The sequence below is a fragment of the Labeo rohita genome, chromosome 22 (genome assembly GCF_022985175.1).
Source record: "Labeo rohita strain BAU-BD-2019 chromosome 22, IGBB_LRoh.1.0, whole genome shotgun sequence".
Taxonomy (NCBI): Eukaryota; Metazoa; Chordata; class Actinopteri; order Cypriniformes; family Cyprinidae; genus Labeo; species Labeo rohita.
Window position 1 is genome coordinate 20453004 of NC_066890.1, and position 22523 is coordinate 20475526.

General features: G+C 34.3%; 1 protein-coding gene across 1 annotated transcript in view; it reads left to right on the forward strand.

Moving 5' to 3' along the window:
* Positions 1–2599: 2599 nt before the first annotated feature.
* Positions 2600–22523, forward strand: part of LOC127153371 (NLR family CARD domain-containing protein 3) — a 269389-nt gene continuing 249465 nt past the window's right edge. Inside the window, exons 1-5 of the mRNA XM_051094435.1 lie at positions 2600–2709; positions 2814–4599; positions 6561–6731; positions 8599–8772; positions 13869–14023. Coding sequence (XP_050950392.1) covers positions 2676–2709; positions 2814–4599; positions 6561–6731; positions 8599–8772; positions 13869–14023 — 2320 coding nt within the window. The 5' untranslated portion in view covers positions 2600–2675. The remainder of the gene's footprint in view (positions 2710–2813; positions 4600–6560; positions 6732–8598; positions 8773–13868; positions 14024–22523) is intronic.

The window sequence follows — 22523 nt, forward strand, 5'->3', positions numbered from 1 at the left end:
ATTGCAAAACTGCTGTTTTCATGTAGTTTATCATTGTATTTTTTTGCAAAGCAGTCTATTTTTATGTGCCGTGTGATGGTGCAACGTTTTTGATAAAAACGAAATTATATTCGAATGTATTGTGTGTTTTGTCTTTCTGTGTTCTCATAGGCTAGCTGCTTTCAGACATGCTTTCAGCACATTTACACCAGGACCAATCAAGCCTACTAAATACTTCAGTAGCCAAAATCAAAGTATTTGAAGTCTAAAGAAACGCGCGGTAGCCTAAGCGTTTTAGATGTCCCCGATAGCCCAGGCTACTATTCACCTTCCCTACCAGTGCGTCAGAGTACATGCAGGCCAGGGAAAGAAACAAACATGAATCTCTTTAATAATAGCAATAAAAATACGTTTTTTTTCCTGCGGGACGGGAGAAGACACAAAATCAATGCATCTCTATTATCTATTATAATAAATTCTCAGAGTTTTGCGGGTGCGGGCGGGAGTGTAACACACAAGTTGCGGGAGCGGGCGGTAATGGTCAGAAATTCGGCGAGTGCGGGCGGGAGCGGGATGAAGAAAACAGTCCCGCGCAGGGCTTTAGTCAGGACCCTTTGGCATCACTTTTTGATGCAAACGGCACTGGGAATTTTATCGTAATGATTAAATTATATGTTGGGTACTAATATTTCCATTATTGCATATATGTTGGGGTGTGATTTATTTCAATGTTAACAGTCACAACAGTTTTATTTACATTTCATTATTTACAAATTTACGAGCTCGTAAACCAACCCCTGTCCCTAAACCTACCATTTGTCAATAAAACACAAGATATTACAGGCAGATACAGCTACAGTCATAATTTATTCAAAAATGTGTTAATATTACAAGTCTTCTGATGTAAAACCACTGATTTGTGAGAGGAATAGACACAATCCGTCTCTGTCCGCCATAAAGCTCAGTCTGTTTGTGTGTGAATTCAAAAAAAAAATGCCGCCAGAAGAAGCATTACATGCCATTGGCTTCTGTGTGTCTCGTGAACGATTGCATCATGCTAATGTTCTGGAGTATCTTTTTAAATGAGATGTGAGCGCATTAACGGAGTGGGATTTTCAGTGATTTAAAACCTTATGTTTTACTCTCTTCTTCGCAACGTAAGGCTTCAGAAGACTCGGAATGCAACACAACTTGTTTGTAATGCTTTTATACTGCTTGTTTATGGCCAGGTTCTGCAATAAATACCTGTGACTGTACTTAATAATAATGTCATAATAATAATGTAATATTTGCCTGTTACGTGTGTAAGAATCTATAGTCTGCGTCAACCCAGATTCCACTCCACAATATATGTTTGAGCATGCAAATTTCCCAACTACAGCTGTTACAACAGGAGCAACTTCATTTACATTAAAGGTAGTAAACTTTTAAAAGGTTTGAGCTTAGGATGTTCTGGGTTCATTCCTGACTCCGTTGAACCCAAGATACAACATGTACTTTGCCACTTATATGCTGCAATAAACATTTTCAAGATCTTCGACTTCATCATCGCTTTTTCTTACACGTTTTCAAAAGTGGGTAAGTTTAGGGTAGGGGTGGGGTTAGGTGTTCCAATGAAAGTATAAATTTATATAAAATTGATTATTTTTTTACCAAACATGTATAGACGTAGAAGAACAAATGCACAGCTATACCTGTATTTTAATTATCATTTGCAACATTTAAACGTTATAAATTAGACTGAAGTACCTCCTGTAATATCGTTTCCTTTTCTCTCTGTTCTTTGTGTCATTAGTGTAAAATCAGGCTCACATGTGTCCAGCTCTGTGTCTGTGAAGAGTGACTGGTCAAAAGATGATATGCCACCAAACTTATGTGAGAAAAAAACAGCAACTACCAAAAGGTATTTCATGTGTTTCTTATTGTTGGTTGCAAATGGGCTGTTAGAATTTTTTTTTTAATTCAATATTTTTCATTGAGATGCTAAGAGCAACAGCAAAGAAGATTAAGATGATTTGATGTGAACTATTTATCTTGTAATCTCCACTCATTTTGGTGCACGAATATTATTATTCAGCAGCCCCTGTGTTATTTGCTTATAGGACAGAAAATATTACAATGAGAGACCTAATATTTACCTAAATTTATATGTAAATAGATGCTTTACTTTAATGGTGTGAACTTAAGCAGCTATTGCTTTCTATTTGTCTTTGTTAAAAAATAATAATACTAATAAAATTGCAAACTATTTCTAATATTTATTTTTTTCCTGAAAATGCAGTACTTCATTAGATGCAGACGCTAAGACTCAAGGGAACTATATGAATTTCAAAGATGATCTCCTGTGGATATTCCAGGTAGAAAAACACATTTTTATTAATGTTTCTATTTATAACAAACAAATAGGTTGCTGAACAACACTTGCAAAAATATTCAGTAGAAATTTAATATCTGATTCATCTTGACCATTTAGATATCATTTTAAGAATGCATAAAACGCATATAAAAAAGAAAATGTGTTTTTCTTTTTTTAGGACCTTGAAAGCAAAATAATCGGATATCTGAGGAATGAGCTGGAAAAGTTTAAGAAAATATTGCAAAAAGAAGACTTACACTACTTTGTGAAGGATTTTAATGAGAACAGATGCAGTATCAAAGAAGCAGCTCTTGATCTCACACTCTACTTCCTGAGAGAGATGAAGCAAGATGAAGCTGCTGATACTTTAGAAGGTAAGAGACCCTCGACTGTCTGTCATATTGTCACTTATAAATGTATTAGAGAATACTAATACTACAACTAAAATACTAAAATCTGTTTTTGTCCCTGTATTTAGATGAGCTTATCTCTATTCATCAGCTAAAATGTAGCCTAAAGAAAAAGTATCAATGTGTGTTTGAAGGAATTGCAAAGCAAGGTGACTCTACACTTCTGAATAACATCTACACAGATCTCTATATCACTCAGGGTTGTAGTGAACAGGTCAATACTGAACATGAGGTAAGACAGATTGAAGTTTTTTCCAGACACCATGAATCACAAGAGATACAAATTGAGTGCACAAAGATGTTTGAAACTTCTGAACAAGACAAGGAGATCAGAACTGTACTGACAAAAGGAGTTGCTGGCATCGGAAAATCAGTTTCTGTGCAAAAGTTTGTTCTGGATTGGGCCGAAGGAAAAGAAAATCAAGATATCAGCTTCATATTTCCTCTTCAATTCAGAGAGATGAACTTAAAGGAGCAAGAAAAGCTAAGTTTTATGGGCCTTATAACTCAGTTTTTCCCTGAGACAAAAGGACTGAACCTTACAAGAATAAATAAATTCAAAGTCTTGTTCATCCTTGATGGTTTGGATGAATGTCGACTGCCTGTAAACTTTAAGGATAATGAGACATTGCGTGATGTATCTTCACCAACCTCTCTGGATATTCTCCTGACAAACCTCATCAAGGGAAATCTGCTTCCTTCTGCTCTCATCTGGATCACCAGCAGACCAGCAGCTGCCAGTAAGATTCCTTCTGACTGCATTGACCGGCTGACAGAGATACGAGGATTCAATGATGCACAAAAGGAGCTGTACTTCAAAAAAAGATTGACAAATGAGAATCTGGCCAACAAAATCATTAATCACATTAAACAATCAAAAAGTCTTTTTATCATGTGCCACATCCCAGTATTTTGCTGGATTTCAGCCACTGTTCTCCACAACATTTTGGAGGAGAAAAAAAATGTTGTGAAAAACAATCAGGCTGGTGACGCCTCCAAAACACTGCAGGGATTAAATACCGAGAACACTCCTAAGACTCTTACACAAATGTACACTTTCTCCAGTTTCAGATCCAGTCGCCAAAAGTATGGTGGAGAATACACACCAGATGTTTCCTGGGATATGGATTTCATTCTTTCACTGGGAAAACTGGCATTTCATCAGCTGGAAAGAAACAATCTGATCTTCTATCACACAGATCTAGAAGCCTGTGGTATTGACGTCAATAAGACATCAGTGTATTCAGGCATGTGTACCCAGATCTTTAAGGAGGAAACAGGGATCATTCTCATTCAAGAGTTTATTGCAGCCCTTTATGCACATCTGTTTTTAGACATCAACAAGAAAAATATTTTTGTTCAAGATTCTACAGAACAGAAAAACAAAAGTAAAGCCATGATTGATTTGCTCAAGACTGCAGTGGACAAGGCACTTGAAAGTGACAATGGACATTTGGACCTTTTCCTTCGTTTCCTTCTCGGTCTGTCACTCCAGTCCAATCGTCGACTCTTAAGGGGTCTGTTGACACAGCAAGATGACAATGACAGGACCAAAAAGGAAATTTTTCAGTACATCAAGCAGAAATTTGAAGCTAATCTGTCTCCAGAGAGATCCATCAATCCGTTCTATTGTCTGAATGAACTGAATGACCAAACTCTGGTGCAAGAAATTCAGACCCACCTTAATGAAGGTCTTTCATTTACTCATCTTTCACCTGCACAGTGGTCTGCTTTGACCTTTGTGTTGTTGACATCAGAGAAGGAGCTGGAGGAGTTTGAGCTTCAAAAATTCAGGAAATCAGACAAGTGTCTCATTAGACTATCAGCAGTCATCAAAACCTCCAAAAGAGCGATGTAAGTCATTTAATACGTTGTGACGTCTTGACATGAGACATGTTCTGGTCTCATTTGTAAAATGCAGTGTTCTGTATCATAATTATTTAATCATGCTTTTATGGCCCATACAGTATGTTATATTAGCTCATACTCGTACACAAGGGGAAAAAATGATGCAGATGTTATTTATATGGCCAAAACACGTAATATAAGCTTGTAAAACCAGTTAAATATTTATGACATTATAAGGGACTTGAATAAAATGCATGTAAATATCACTTTTCACTCTGTATCTCACAATAATATGATTTTAAATGCTTAGTTTTATGAGTAGTTCTGTAGATTTATGCTACCTCTATATTAATCCAGATACATTTTTTTAAAATATGGTGTTTTCTTTTTAAAATGCTTTCCGTCCACATAGCATTTTCAAGCGTTTTCCAATAGTTTCTCATCCACACTAAAATATTAGAAAACATTAGATTTGCTTTACTGAGCATGCATAAAGCCCAAAAAATCTCACTGAGATGATACAGATGGAAGAGACAAGGATGTGTCTACATATGTGTAGCAACAGTGTGAAAGTGAACAGCACATAACAGGCACAATACTGGTATAAACATAGATATCTATTGGTGCAGAATGCGTCACATGACTAAACGTGTGACATCGTTTTCAAAAGCCTCCAATTTCACAGTTCTCACAGCTTCCACTTTAGAAAGCTTTGCAAACCTAAAAATTAAAACTTGGAATAAAAGTAGTGCAAATAATCCTTTAATAAAATAATCCTTAAAATAAAGTTTTAACAATTGCATTATTATTATTATTATTATTATTATTATTATTATTATTATTATTATTATTATTATTATACATGTATCCTTGAGTTTGTGTTGTTGATTAAATTGCAAGTTTGCTGACCTGCTTTCGATTTATTTATACTAGAGCTGTCAAACGATTAATCATGATTAATCGCATACAAAATAAAAGTTTGAGTTTGCCTAATATATGTTTGTGTACTGGGTGTAATTTTTATATGTATATATACATTAACCTGTATTTATATATTTAAGAGAAATATGTTGTTTATGTACAAAACAGTACACACACATATATTAGGCAAACTCAAACTTTTATTTTGTATGCGAATAATCATGATTAATCGTTTGACAACACAAATTTATACAGAACTATTGTGGCATTCCACATGATACCGTAAATTCTATTTGACCAGATTCTGCAATTCCATCTACGGCTTGCTCATCTCAGAAATCATATCGCTTCAAATTTATTTCTCTGACCCCCTGACTATGGGTCACGGACCACCAAGGGTCTACAGACCCCACTTTGAGAATCCCTGATTTAGAGGACTTAGACGTTCACATTAATGCTTCAAATATTATACAGTAGGCTTTTTTTATAGTTAGCAGAGGATGAAGCATAACAGTCTTCTTATTATACACCACACTGGTTCATAGTAATTGTCACCAGCTTTCATTATGTATTTCTCTTCAACTTCTGCTAAAAAGCACATATGCTCTTACATAACTTCAATGCTGAAATGATCCACAGAAGACACTCATCAAGATGAATAGAGCTGCAGCTTCAACATAAAAATGCTAATATACAGAAAATGCTAGTTATTAAGAAGCAATGTTAATTCAGCTAAAATTCCTCACTGTATATATCAGGGGTCACCAAACTTGATCCTGGATGGCTGGTGTCCTGCAGAGTTTAGCTCCAACTTGCCGCAACACACCTGCCTGGAAGTTTCAAGTATACCTATTAAGACCAGGTTCAGGTGTGTTTCATTAAGGTTGGAGCTAAACTCTGTAGGACATCGGCCCTCCAGGACAGAGTGTGGTGACGCCTGGTATATATACTGTTCATATAAAATAATGGAAAATATATTTATTATTTGACTATAGAAAACGTATTGCATATGTTCCACCTAATTCTGTAATTTATTTCTCTTTCAGGTTAAATAATTGTAATTTAACAAACAAAAGCTGTTCAGCTCTGGCTACAGTTCTTGGATCAGATACCAATCTGAAAGAGCTGAACATGAACAATAATAATCTGCAGGATTCTGGAGTGAAGCTGCTCTGCACTGGACTGAAGAATATACAGTGTAAATTGGAGATTTTGAGGTAAACTGTGTGACAACAAACAAAAATTGGGCTCAACCAAAACTCAATTTGTTTGAAATATTCTTTACAAAACTGTTTAACAAATACTGTTTGAATAAAACAGTACATTAAAAGACACACAGAGATAAACCTTTGTTCAAAAATGTGGGCAGAGTGCTTAATTTAAATGTAGCAAATTAGTTCAAAAGGGAACTGTATATAAATTATTACAATTAATTATAATTAATTACATTTATTTATATCAGCTGCCAGTAGTAACTAGCAGAATTAAATTGCTGATGACCTTTCGAATGTATTTAATTATAGAACCCTTTATAATCTATAATAACATTTATTAACAATTTATTTCATGTTTTATTTAAACCTTCTTGTATATTAAGACTGGCACCTGCAATTCTGGCCAAAGTTAAGATACATTGTTTGAGAATTTGTACGTTATAATGTGAGCAGCATTTTGAAAAAAAAAAAAAGTCACTAAAAATGGTTCTATTTGACCTTTTTAGCTAAGCCCTCAAAACCCTTCTTATTTAATGGTAAAGAATTCCATGATTATATTTAAAAGTTTACACTTTGCAAATGTTATGAGATTTGTTTTAAATCTAAAGTTTTAAACAAATTTAAATGATTTAAATGATTCAATTTATACTAAAAAAAAAAAAAAAACACCAGTAGGTGGCAGCAAGCCAAAGTCTTTGTGACTGAATAATTCATTAAATTGATTTGTTCAAAAGCGCAGATTCATTCATGAATTAAACAGCGCTGTGTGAAAGAGATGTGCAGCGGCTCAACTGTGGCTTTGCTTGGAACTTTGTTGACGGATTAGGACCCGGACCTATATATCCACTACAGGTGTATTTCTGATTGCTGTAATAGCAAAAAAAAAAACTCTTGATATTTTAAGAGCAACTAAAGAAGAATAAAATAAAGCATATTCCGTTACTTTTGGAAACTTGGAAGGGTTCAGTTTGAGCGGATGATTTTACCATCACCATCATCATCAGAGAGCACTTCCACAGTACATTCAGCATCTGGCTCATATTCGTGATCTCAACCATATTCGCAAAACTGCAGTTTTCAGTGACTTCAAAATCTATATTTTGATCGCTGGCAGCTTATTCACCACATCCACCATCAAATGACAGTTACATTTATATTTTATTGCATACAGTAATTGCTCTGCAGTATAGCCATACAAACCAGTTTAATTTTTGCTGATAATATTCTTTTGTTTTATGCCTGCAGTGACTATGAGTGAAATGTCACATCATTATTGTCTATTGTCTAAGCAGTGCCACCTCAAGGAATAAAGGTGAATTGCATGCATTGAGTTATCAGATGTTTGAATATTGTTTTGCGCAGAAAAAATATACTTACACTAATACACACCTTGGTTCGGGTCAACCGAGTGAATTGACTTGTCTTAAAGGGTTGTTGTTATAGATTATAGTGAAACTATTCGCGAAGTGTGCAGAGCTCAATCTGAACAATCTCTGACAATTCTGACTTAGATGCCTCTGACTGGCCATTGCGTTCACACCCTCAACAAACATACTGTTACTGGCTATACAGTGCTCAGCACTGCAAAAACAGTGCGAATTTAAACCTGTAATTCTTTTTACAGACACTCACACATATATGGGAGCGTTTGAAAGCAGCCGCCTATCAGTGGCACGATACTTAGTACTACCGGTACTGTGAAAAGGCTGCTGTCCTTACGTTTTTAAAATTTAAGTATTAACTTGGTACTGAAGTAACTGTACTTCTGACAATGCTATATTGTTTTTTTTTTTTTTTGTTGTTGTTGTTGTTGCTGTTTGTTTTACAATAGTTTAATCAGCTGAATGCTACATTTTCCTTTCTGTTCTAGACTTTCAAACTGCAGTATCACTGAAGAAGGTTATAAAGCTCTGGCTTCTGCTCTGAGATCAAACTCTTCACACCTGATAGAGCTGGATCTCACAGGAAATGATCCTGGACAATCAGGAGTAAAGGAGCTCAATGATTTACTGCAGGATCCAAACTGTCAACTGAAGACACTGAGGTGAGATGTGATGAAATTGTATAAATTAAATTATTCGCAGGCTAAATATTTATGAAAGATACATAACATAACATACAACAATTTTAGCATACATCTGATATGATTTATTCCAGTATAACAGAAAAAAAAAAAAAAAAGCAAAACACAGATTTGAAATATTAAATAAAAACATGAATTTGTCGAATTTGGTGATCTGAAGGCAGCTCAACATGACTGACAGGTGAACAATTGAACAGTTTCTCTGTGTTGATGCCAATATAAATACCACTGTCCATAGCAAACTCCTATAAAAACACGCTTCTTCAGCGAGTGTCCATTATAAAATACTTGCCAGACATGCGATCATACTGAAATGTGTAAGATACTGGTTTGCTTTATTCAGCCTTCAGTATATTCAGTAAACTTTAGATTAGTCCTGACTTCATATTTCTTATTATGTTTATATATTATTATTACTATCGCCCTAATGAAGAAAACCGGCCCATAATATAATATAATATAATATAATATGTGACCCTGGACCATAAAACCAGTCTTAAATTACTGGGTTATATTTGTAGCAATAGCCAAAAATACATTGTATGGGTCAAAATGATTGATTTTTCTTTTATGCCAAAAATCATTAGGATATTAAGTAAAGATCATGTTCCATGAAGATATTTAGTAAATTTCCTACTGTAAATATATGAAAACTTATTTTTTGATTAGTAATATGCATTGCTAAGAACTTTATTTGGACAACTTTAAAGGTGATTTTCTCAATATTTTGAATTTTTTTTTTTTTTTTTTTTTTTTTTTTTTTTTTTTGCACCCTCAGATTACAGATATTCAAATGGTTGTATCTCGACCAAATATTGGCCTATCCTAACAAACCATACATCAATGGAAAGCTTATCTATTCAGCATTCAGATGATGTATAAAACTCAATTTTGAAAAACTGATCCTTATGACTGGTTTTGTGATCCCGGGTCACATATAATTCAGGTGACTTTTTTATTAACTGGTTGTGTTCGGATTCCAGTCACACTTGTGGTGTTCCCGGTCAAAAATGACCGGACTCCGAACGATTGCTTATAAATATGTAAATATGCTATATTATCACTAAAGATTGGATTCATTCTTTTTGTCAACTTGTTTTCTTTCATTTAGGACTGGTTTCGTGTTTCTATTTGCATCCAATTAATCGTAGGCCTCATTTTTCTGAGAGAAGGTCCCTCATTTTTTGAGTGAAAAAAATTATTTTTATGAATAACTTTGACAATATGAGATAAAAATTTATAAAAATTTGCACGGTTTCTCACACTAATGTGCTTGAATGATTAATCAGGAAGTTTCCTTTTAAATTCTTTTATTTTTTACAAAATTGCAAAAAGTCACACTTGTGGTGTTCCCGGTCAAAAATGACCGGACTCCAAACAATTGCTTATAAATCTGTAAATATGCTAAATTTTCACCAAATATTGGATTCAATCTTTCTGTCAACTTGTTTTCTTTCATTTAGGACTGGTTTCGTGTTTCTATTTGCATCCGATTAATCGTAGGTCTCATTTATGTGAAAGTAGGCAAAACTGTACAAAATTGCAGAAAGTCACTTGTGGTGTTCCCGGGCAAAAATAATTGGACTCGAAACATTTGCTTATAAATCTGTCATTAGGCTATATTATCACCAAATATTGGATTCAATCTTTTTGTCAACTTGTTTTCTTTCATTTAGGACTGGTTTTGAGTTTCTATTTGCATCCGATTAATCGTAGGTCTCATTTATGTAAAAGTAGGCAAAACTGTACAAAATTGCACAAAGTCACTTGTGGTGTTTCTGGTCAAAAATGACCAGACTCCAAACAATTGCTTATAAATATCTTGTTATGGTATATTATCACCAAATATTGGATTCAATCTTTTTGTCAACTTGTTTTCTTTCATTTAGGACTGGTTTTGAGTTTCTATTTGCATCTGATTAATCGTAGGCCTCATTTATCCAAAAGTAGGCAAAACTGTACAAAACTGCACAAAGTTACAAAATGTCCGGCCATTGAAAGTGAATGGGGAAGAATGAAAGTAAAAGAAACAACTAGTGTTCAGGAGCATTTTGTGCTTGCAAACATGAAGGCCTTGGACCTGTGCATGTATAGATTCATGTATACTCACGCTATCTCACAGAAACTGTTGTGAGTATTATATTTATTTCATCCTACCTTGGACTGCATGCAATATGCTTTTATGATAACTCTCTCTCTGATAAACCTCTCACACACTCACACGCTCAAACTGCCTTGTCTTTAGCTTAGGTTTTGAGGCTTTCATGTTCTCACAGAGTAGATGAAAGTTTACAAATAAATGCTTTAGCACAGAGAGAGATTCAGCTTGTTGTTTTATAATATTGTCTCAGTTTGACAGTGTCAGTGTGCAGGATATATATAACTAAAATAACAGTTTTGGTTTGTTGTTCCATGAAATGTTATAATGCAAATAATCTTAATGTGTTCTTTTTTTGTGTGTCACGATGGTCAGATTTAACAGGAACAGCATAAGTATTACTTTGTGCCCCTTTTCAGAACATAAAATCATTTCAAAATAAAGATCCTGCTTTTTGTGCTCTTCCCATTCACTTTCAATGACTGGCCATTTTTGATGAGTGTGACTTTGTGCAATTTTGTAGAAAATAAAAGCATTTCAAACCAAATGTCCTGATTAAACATTGAAGCACACTAGTGTGAGAAATAGTGCAAATTTTCATAATTTTTTCTCTCATATTGTGAAAATTATTCACGAAAAATGCTTTTTTCACTCAAAAAATTAGGTGCCTACTTTCAGAAAAATGAGGCCTACGATTAATCAGATGCAAATAGAAACACGAAACCAGTCCTAAATGAAAGAAAACAAGTTGACGAAAAGATTGAATCCAATATTTGGTGATAATATAGCATAATGACAGATTTATAAGCAGTTGTTTGGAGTCCGGTCATTTTTGACCGGGAACACCACAAGTGTGACTTTTTGCAATTTTGTACAAAATAAAAGCATTTAAAAGCAAACTTCCTGATTAAACATTCAAGCATATTAGTGTGAGAAACCATGCACTTTTTTATAATTTTTTATTTCATATTGTGAAAATTACTCTTAAAAATTGATTTTTTTACTCAAAAAACGAGGTAGCTTCTCTCAGAAAAATGAGGCCTACGATTAATCAGATGCAAATAGAAACACGAAACCAGTCCTAAATGAAAGAAAACAAGTTGACGAAAAGATTGAATCCAATATTTGGTGATAATATAGCATAATGACAGATTTATAAGCAATTTTTTGGAGTCCGGTCATTTTTGACCGGGAACACCACAAGTGTGACTTTTTGCAATTTCGTACAAAATAAAAGCATTTAAAAGCAAACTTCCTGATTAAACATTTAAGCATATTAGTGTGAGAAACTGTGCAAATTCTCATAATTTTTTCTCTCATATTGTGAAAATTACTCATAAAAAATGATTTTTCACTCAAAAAATGAGTGACCTTCTCTCAGAAAAATGAGGCCTACGATTAATCAGATGCAAATACAAACACGAAACCAGTCCTAAATGAAAGAAAACAAGTTGACGAAAAGATTGAATCCAATATTTGGTGATAATATAGCATAATGACAGATTTATAAGCAGTTGTTTGGAGTCCGGTCATTTTTGACCAGGAACACCACGAGTGTGACTTTTTGCAATTTTGTACAAAATAAAAGAATTTAAAAGCAAACTTTCTGATTAAACATTCAAGCATATTAGTGTGAGAAACCATGCACTTTTTTATAATTCTTTCTCTCATTTTGTGAGAATTACTCATAAAAAATGATTTTTTTACTCAAAAAACGGGGGACCTTCTCTCAGAAAAATGAGGCCTACGATTAATCAGATGCAAATAGAAACACAAAACCAGTCTTAAATGAAAGAAAACAAGTTGACGAAAAGTTTGAATCCAATATTTGGTGATAATATAGCATAATGACAGATTTATAAGCAGTTGTTTGGAGTCCGGTCATTTTTGACCGGGAACACCACAAGTGTGACTTTTTGCAATTTTGTACAAAATAAAAGCATTTAAAAGCAAACTTCCTGATTAAACATTCAAGCATATTAGTGTGAGAAACCATGCATTTTTTTTTTTTTTTTTTTATTTCATATTGTGAAAATTACTCATAAAAAAATTTTTTTCACTCAAAAAATGAGGGACCTTCTTTTAGAAAAATGAGGCCTACGATTAATCAGATGCAAATAGAAACACAAAACCAGTCTTAAATTAAAGAAAACAAGTTGACAAAAAGAATGAATCTAATCTTTAGTGATAGTATAGCATAATGACAGATTTATGAGCAGTTGTTTGGAGTCCGGTCATTTTTGACCGGGAACACCACAAGTGTGACTAAGTGAAATAAAAGCCACAAAAAATTACGAAAATCCGAAAAAAATTTCTGAGATGTACTTCTACCCTGTGTGAACAAAGTCAGTAAGTTTGAGTCCAATGCGATAATGTTAACTATTATTTCCGGGAAAAAGAAAATCTTTTTCGGGTCAATTTGACCCGAACACAACCAGAGGGTTAAAAAGTATTGTTTTAGTCACACAAGCTGCACATCTGTTTGTTGTTGTCAAGGGTAACACACTGATTAATATTAAATATAAATAAAACTACTCAAGTTTTTAGCAATATTTTCCCATTTTTGACTATACCAAGTTTAGCTGAGAACTGAATTGAATCCTTCTTTTATCTTCTCTTCTGCAGGTTTTTGGGTCCTGCTGCAGATGAAGGCTGTCAGTATGTGACTGGAATTGTGGATAAAAACCCATTACTCCTGAGTGAGCTGAATCTGAGTGGACGTGAACTAGGAGACACTCGAATGAATCAGATTGCTGCTCTACTGCAGGATAAACACTGTCAACTCAACATACTGAAGTGTGTATTTTCATTTATACATGTGAAACTACATTTATTAATGTCCTTTTTATTAGATTAACTGTCTTGGAAAAAGTATGAAGTTATTTTCAAGTTTAGTTGCACTATTTTTAAATATTGTATTACAGGTTGTATTACATACTGGGTTCCACTTTTTTTCTAGACTTTCCGACTGCAGTATCACTGAAGAAGGTTATAAAGCTCTGGCTTCTGCTCTGAGATCAAACCCTTCACACCTGATAGAGCTGGATCTCACAGGAAATGATCCTGGACAATCAGGAGTGAAGGAGCTCAATGATTTACTACAAGATCCAAACTGTCAACTGAAGACACTGAGGTGAGATGTGATGAAATAGTATAAATTAAATTATTTGCAGGCTAAATATTCATGAAAGATGTTTTAGTAGTGAGAAAATTATCCAAAAATTATCAAAGTTGAAAGAACAAATTATGTGATTATTTCTCAATTGCTAAAGCACTATAACCAGGCTTTTGAACTAAAATTTCAAAAGCATAAAGCCATTTTTTTTTTAAACACACCCATTTCACTAAACTACAAACACTATTCCCCTGTTTTAACACGAGTCAAAAACTCTTACACTCTTAAAACACATAAATCCCTACATTTCTCAGTGCTTACACCATGTGGTCATGTAGAAAGCAGTAGCATTCAGTGTTGTTCACCCAAGTCTGCAAATTTTAAGCTTAATTAGCACACAATTACCCAAATGGAAGCGCTAGGAGTCAAAATTTATCACACACCGTTCAGAACTTTCAATGGAGATAAAAGAGCCAAAGTCAGTTTACAGTTTTTCTCAGTGGCTTTGGTGCATTTCCCAGTTCGGAAATGAAATTCTCAAAACTACTTGTTCAACCTCTGGTCACTTGTGCACATCATAAAAAGTTCAGCATTCTTTTGAACAAGTTGTGTTTGCTTTGGTATGTTCATGTAACTGATTTACATTTTGTCCTTAGTTTCCTACATTATCAGTTACTATTGTCATGTTGCTCAAAATTTATTATATATTTCTCTGTGCAAGTCTTACCACTCAAAACATCAAGTCATTAGCTCATTGTATAAGTCATTACAGTAAATGCAAAAATGTTTATCTAGTTGTCGTAAACTGTTAAGCATATTCTACACATTTCTATTAGACTTTTTGTGATTTTGACAAAAATTGTTCAAGAGAATCTTGACTTTAATGAAGAGAATATAGATCAACCAATGATAAAGCAGTTCTCTGAAACAGCTCAAAGGTACATCTCAACATCTCATGAACCTTCAATTGGAAAGCATATATAGACAGAAGACAACACAAGAATTACAAATTCTGACAGTGGACTTTCTCCTTTTTATTTTTGCCTTTGTGCCCATGTTTCTTTTGCTTTTCTATTTCACAATGACATTGTAATGTTGTTGTTTTTTTTGTTTTTTGTTTTTTTTTTGGTCAGACCATTAGTTAAAAGTATGACTGTGAATCCTATCCAGTCTTTGTCAATCAATATCCCATACAGTAATTTGTAATTTTGAAGAGGAACAATAGGAGGTGAAAGAGGAAGAGGAGGAGAAGGAGAAGGATGATGACAATGTGGAAGAGAAATAGGAAGGGCAAGAAGACAAGCAGTCTCCTATATTTTAGTTGATGTGTGCCAGGGTTGAATCAGGCATGCAAGAGGTTTTCTGGCTGGGGCCGATATAGCCTGTGATGTTGAAGAGTTGTGTTTTTTTTTTTGTTTGTTTTTTTTTAGCCTGTCCCAGACCAAAGATTGGATGCTGGGGCAGAATAATTTTGTTGTTGTTATCCATTTTGTACTCTGCAGTACATTTAATTAACAAATAAAACACTTACAAATGCATACATCTGTTGTGTTCGTCAAGCAACACTTATTACCAGTTTTCATAGTATTGTTTTAAAATTATCTCATCAGTGTGTAAAACTCTGTTTTAGTGTGTATTTATGACGGTTTGTGTTTCATGTCTGAGAGCAAAGTTTGGTTTTTCAGCAAGATTGAGTTGTTTTGAGTAAATAGCTTAATTTTGAATTAAGTTTGTGGAATTAAGTTAGTTACTGATTTGTGTTAAGTTTTGCAGATAAGAGGCTTAATTTCAAGTTTAAGCAATTGAGAAAAACTGTAATAACTGTCAGCACTGTTTAGTTGTGGTACAAGATACAGATGAAATAGACATTATGGGTCAGTAGAGTTTGATAACCTTGATAAAGGGGTCATGAACTGCATTTTTTAAATCATTTTAATATGTTTCCTGAGGGGCAGGAAAATGTCAATGTTCTACCCTTATTTTATCCCTGATTTAAACGCTCTGTTTAAAGAGTTGTATCTACTGTGAGGATCCTAGAACATAATGCTATTTTTAGTCCAGTGATCCTGTATCTCTCTTCTCCTCTTCTCATCTCACTAACAAGCTAGTGGGTCAAAGATGTGACGATGTAGAAGCATTGATCTGATTCTGCAGAGCTGTCTTACATCACACTATTATTTCATACTGACACAAAAGCTAAAACTAAAAGCTTATCTGTTTATCAGTCTGTTTTGTGATGCGACTGACATTTAGTTAACTGAATCCTGCTTTACCTTCTCTTCTGCAGGTTTTTGGGTCCTGCTGCAGATGAAGCCTGTCAGTATGTGACTGGAATTGTGGGTAGTAACCCATTACTCCTGAGAGAGCTGAATCTGAGTAAACATGAACTAGGAGACACACGAGTGAATCAGATTGCTGCTCTACTGTAGGATAAACATTGTCAATTCAACACACTGATGTGAGTATTGCTCATTCATTTGAGATGTTGTATTAATTTTAATAGTAATGTTACTGTAGCTGTTAATAATGTAGCAACATGGAGGTTATTCTCACCAACAGAAAGACACTACCCAGGGAAGGGTCCCCTATAACCCATCCCCAGAGAGCTGATTTTGACAGCTATGCGTCTAATGATACCAACTATACCACACAACGACTGGTCACCCCAGCTCCTGGAGAGAAATCAAATTACACTTTAAACGCAACAATGTAGCAATGCGCGCACACACCTTATACTATATAACAAATCGCAATGAACAAAAAAAAAGTACAATTATATATGTGACCCTGGACCACAAAACCAGTCATAAGGGTCAATTTTTCAAACATCATCTGAAAACTGAATAAGCTTTCCATTGATGTATGGTTTGTTAGGATAGGGTAATGTTTGGCCGAGATAAAACTATTTGAATATATGGAATCTGAGGATGCAAAAAAATCTATTAAGAAAATCACCTTTAAATTTGTCCAAAAGTTCTTAATAATGCATGTTACTAATCAAAAATAAAGTTTTGATATATTTACAGTAGGAATTTCACAAAATATCCTCATGGAACATGGTCTTTATTTAATTTCCTAACGATTTTTGGCATAAAAGAAAAATCGATAATTTTGACCCATTCAGTGTATTTTTGGCTACTGCTACAAATATACCCCAGCAACTTAAGACTGGCTACAACACAAGAAATACAATTGCAAAGGCAACAATCAAACAAATATATACATCTAAATGTATATCTGTATAAACAAAAATCAACACAAATCGAATCCAGCAGTCAAACTTTTAAAACACAGGACCTCAGAGTACAGTGGAAACTGTTGTGTGCTCATCCCAAATCCTTCGAGAAGTCAAAGCAAAGTGATGTACAGCAGTCAGTTGAGTCTGTTCATTTGTGAGTCAGGTCACCACCCGGCTGATTCTTCTGGTGTCAAAACACTGAAACGAACCCACTGGTATAAAATGAAGCACACACAATCCGACAGCACACTATCAGTGGCTTCTCAATGTGGCATTGACAATCCAGTAGCTTGGAATGTGAAGTGTCCGATAACAAAAGCCACGCTGTTGCGGTAGACGAATGTGCAGTACATGAAGATGTGCAGCTGTACCGAAGACATGACGACACAACAGCTCTCACCCCTTAACTATAAAACAAATAGGGACAAACCCAAAATCTAACCATCATTAACTTTAAGACAATGCCCGAAATTTAAACGACTTACCGGTTGGAGCGGCCCATGATCCCAGAAAAGCTCCCAAAATGTGAAAACACTTTGATCCAAAAAATATGTAGTAAAAAGTATATCACAGGATTCCTCAGTCCACACTTAGAAAAAAACATGCCCATAAAATTCCAGTCCATACAACAGATCTACAATACAGTCACGACCAACAGCACCTTAACAAACAAACACTCCCACGCCGCACTGGAAATCCGAGGACATGACCAGTAACGATAGGAGCATGCATTCTTAGGCATCTACAGCTTCCTTTATAGGCTTTTTCTTTTCTATTAAAATTAAACAGGCAAATAAAAAAAACATTAAACAGTGACATCAAGCTGCAAACAGTTGACTAAGCAAGTCTGATCATGAGCCAACAATTATTTACAGCTACACACTGTAAAAAACAATTTGTTGAGTCAACTTAAAATAATTTGTAACCTGGCTGCCTTAAAATTTTAAGTTCAGTAAAATCAAACAAAGTTTATTCAACTTGAAATGTTAAATTATACTAAGTGACAACTTAGATATTTGAGTTGAATCAACTTAAAATTTTAAGGCAGCTGGGTTACTTACCTATCTGTTAAGTTTAGCAAACACAAATATCTAAGTTGTTACTTAGTACAACTTAACATTTCAAGTTGAATAAACTTATTTTAGTTGACTGAACTCAAAATTTTAAGGCAGCAGGGTAAGAAATTATTTTAAGCTGACTCAACAAATTGTGTTTTTTTATTTTTTACAGTGCAGTAGAGAGAATAATGGATTTCTTCCAAATTTTAGAAAAACTGTTCAAACAAGTAATATACCGAAACAGCTGCGCTATAAACACACAGATGTCTTTCCTAACTTTCACAGGTTATTTCTGTGTAAATTTAAAGATAAGTGAGCATGTATTGATCTTAATCACTTAATCATTTTTGAATGTCTATTAATGTATGTCTATATAACATAGATTAACTGTCCTGGGAAATTATCAAGACTATTAGGTCTGAAATTTTACTTGCGTTATTTTTAAATATTGTATTACATATTGTACAAAATACTGTGAATTAATATGTAATTGAGAAATGTTATGGGTTTAATTTGGGGATCTGCTTTCAATTTGTTTGTACTTTACAAAATGTAAAATGTCTAGTTTTGCTGCAAAATGTACTGTAAACTGTTAAAGTTTAACAAGGGCATTTCTGATCACTGCAGCACTAAATCAGTTTAACTTAATTAACTAGTTTGAATGTCTTCTGCTTATGGAAATACTTTTATTCCCTAAATGAAAATGTGTAAAGCAAAATTTTGTTTGAGAATCACGCACAAACTTTTTAACAGTAAACGGTCTATGTGTTTGACTTGTAATTGTTTTGTTTTGTTCAAACATTGGTGTTTGAGACTGAAGTGTTTTATGACAATAGTAAGTATATAGAAACAATTTAAATTGCATCATAAAGGGTAAATTTAGGATTTTCAAATGTTGTATTGTTACAATGTTGGTAGTGTATTTAAACAGTTAGTTACTTGGTAATCATACTTCTGAGTTATTGTCTTTTATCTTTCTGTCTTCAGTCTGTGTGGATACAGTATTTCAGAGAAACAGTGTCTCATCCTGACTTCAGCTCTGAAATCAAACCCATCACACCTGAGAGAGCTGAACCTGAGCTGGAATAAAATAGGAGACTCTGGAGTCAAAAGCCTCGGTGATCTATTGATGAACCCACAATGCAAGCTGGAGAAACTACAGTTAGTATCATTATACTTCACAGCAGTTACAGTGTGATTAAAGTTAACTGTGTAGTTTAAGACCACTGGGTTCATGTCACACCATTTCTAGTGCTGCACCTCCTGGCAAAATTCAGAAATACTATTAGTTGATGGGTTTGTATGTGTATCCGTAGAAACAGCATGAAACTTGCTGACATCTTTGCTGTGAAACAAGACAGGAGTGACAACAGACTAAAAAACTGTTTTACATTTGTACTAGACTAATGCTACTTTTCACTAAGTCTTTATTAAGTGAAATGTATATTTAGTGTATTTGTATATTTAGAGATTGTAAACTACACTTTAAAATGGCTTAAAATAATGTATTTATTTATAAAATTTTGTTTAAAAATGTGTAATTGACCATTTATATTGTTAATTATTTTTCTATTGTTTCTGCACTGCCCATCCAAAAAAAAAAAACACCCTGGATTTAACTAAGCAAATAGGTAAGAGCCTCCCATTAAATAACCGCTGCATGGATGATTGTTTTTTTTTTGTTGTTTTTTTTTTAACCCTAACTGATGCAGTGAGTTAAACAACCATGTCGAAAGACACATCCTGTGGTCGTGGAAAAGATGTTAATCTGTTTCAAAAGGGTCAAATTGTTAGCTTGCATCAAGCAAAGATTGCTGAAACTACTAAAATTAGGTTAAGAACTGTCCAACGCATTATTAAACACTGGAAGGATAGTGGGGAACTATCATCTTCAAGGAAGAAATGTGGTCGGAAAAAGTCTTGAATGATCAGTTTGCTAGGGAGCATAAAGATTGGACTCTGGAGCAATGGAAGATCATGTGGTCTGATGAGTCCAGGTTTACCTTGTTCCAGAGTGATGGAAGTGATACCGCCTACCACACAAGCCTATGGGGGAAGTGCTATGATCTGGGGTTGCTGCAGTTGGTCAGGTCTAGGTTCAGCAACGTTATGTGCCCAAAGAATGAGGTCAGCTCCGGAATATACTGAATGACCAGGTTATTCCATCAATGGATTTTTTCTTCCCTGATGGCACGGGCATATTCCAAGATGACAGTGTGAGGGCTCAAATATTGAAAGAGTGGCTCAGGGAGCATGAATCTTAATTTTTTACACATGGATTTGCCACCACAGAGTCCAGTCCATCTTTGACTCTCCCATCATCAATACAAGATCTTACAGAAGCTTATCAAAATGATGCAAGGGCGAATGCGTGCCGTAATCAAAGCTAAAGGCAGTCCATCGAAATATTACAGTGTGTGACTTTTTTTTTTCTTTTTTTTTTTGAACAGGCACTGTATATTGATCGTATAACTTTACATTGGTAAAATTCAAATTTACTGAGTGAGGATGGATCCAGACTTGAATTGTAACTTCTGAAGTGCTCCTCTCTTGGTTTGATTGTTCTTGTCTTATAAGTTTCCTTGATTTTGCTGGTATATTAGTGACTGTATTGCATTTAATCATGATGCATTTAACTCACACATGAACTGAACATGGATTTGATTCATTGTCTTTTTTCTTTCTGTCTTCAGTCTGTGTAACTGCAGCATGACAGCAGAACAGTGTCTCGTCTTGATTTCAGCTCTGAAATCAAACCCATCACACATGAGAGAGCTGAACCTCAGCTGTAATCAAATAAAAAACACAGGAGTGAATCACATATGCGAGATACTGAAGGATTCACACTGTAAATTGGAGAGACTGAGGTCAGTAACATTCACATACAAGAATCAAAATGCTTAAAATCACTTGAACAGTGTAAAAAATATATATCTCTTTGAGTTTGCGTTCACACTATATTTGTGTGACATTCTTCATCTTAATGATTTGTTCATAAGATGATCTCTTTTCCTCTGTTCGTCTCTTTCTAGTCTAAATAAATGTGGCATTACAGATGTTTCTTCTTTAACTCAGTGTTTGATAAACACAAAAGCACTGCAGTTTCTAAAAGAGCTTCATCTGAGACACAATATGATTGGAGACTCAAAGCAGCAGCTAATTGATGTGCTACGAGACTCAAACTGTAAAGTGAGGTGAGTAAACATCACTATTAAAGAGATCCTGCTTTATTAATTACATCAGTAAGAGTGAATCATTACAGATTGAAAATAGTTTTGGTCACATTGTAGGAAAATGCTAGTAAAATCAATGCAGATTCCAGTTTCAGCTCACAGCCATCCAGCATCACATGATCAATGTCTCTGTGTGTTTTTACTTTGACAAGCAAAATTTGTCACATTAGTTTACGTTTACTTTATGTAAGGGATAATGTACATCCAGTCGCTTGTTATCACAGAATAAACCCTGACATGTTGATCAGGACTTGTATCAACCTAAAGGAGTTCATCCTGTGATGACAACTGGCTTCATGTACAGTACTGTGCAAAAGTCTTAGGCCTAGTATTTTCAGTATTCAGTGTTTCATTTTAGTAATAACTAATTTGCAATTTCTTCCACTGAACACTGTTTTTTTTTTTTTTTTTTTTCTATTCCAGGGTAGATGGAGATCCATTGCCAAGACCCCCTGTTAGAGTTCAGTTGCCAAAAGCTGATAAATGCTGTATATCATAGTTTGAAACCGTGATGAAAGGAGCAGTAATCATCAGGTGAGGATCCACAGAAGAGCGTCACTACTGTGTTTGAGGAGAAATAAATCTGTGATTAAATGTGATCCATACAGGTGAAAAACACTCAGACTTTACAATGAAATAATACAGCATGTGTGTTAGCATGTGTAGTAGAAACATGGTATTGAATGATTAATTTTGATTTAGTATTCAAGTGATCATTTTGTTTTATTTAAATGTGAAACATAGGGGGAAGAAGCTCAAGTCTGTATGGCTCTTCAGTTTAAGGCCTAAAATATAATAAAATTTATATTAAACTCATCCATAATGATCCAAATGTTTCTAAACATGAACATTATTGTCAAGTGCAACACTTAAATGTATCAAAAGATATAATGCAAATCTACTATGTGAAATGTCCATGTTACTTAAAACATTTACATGATCTCTCTTACATTTTATACACATTGTGATT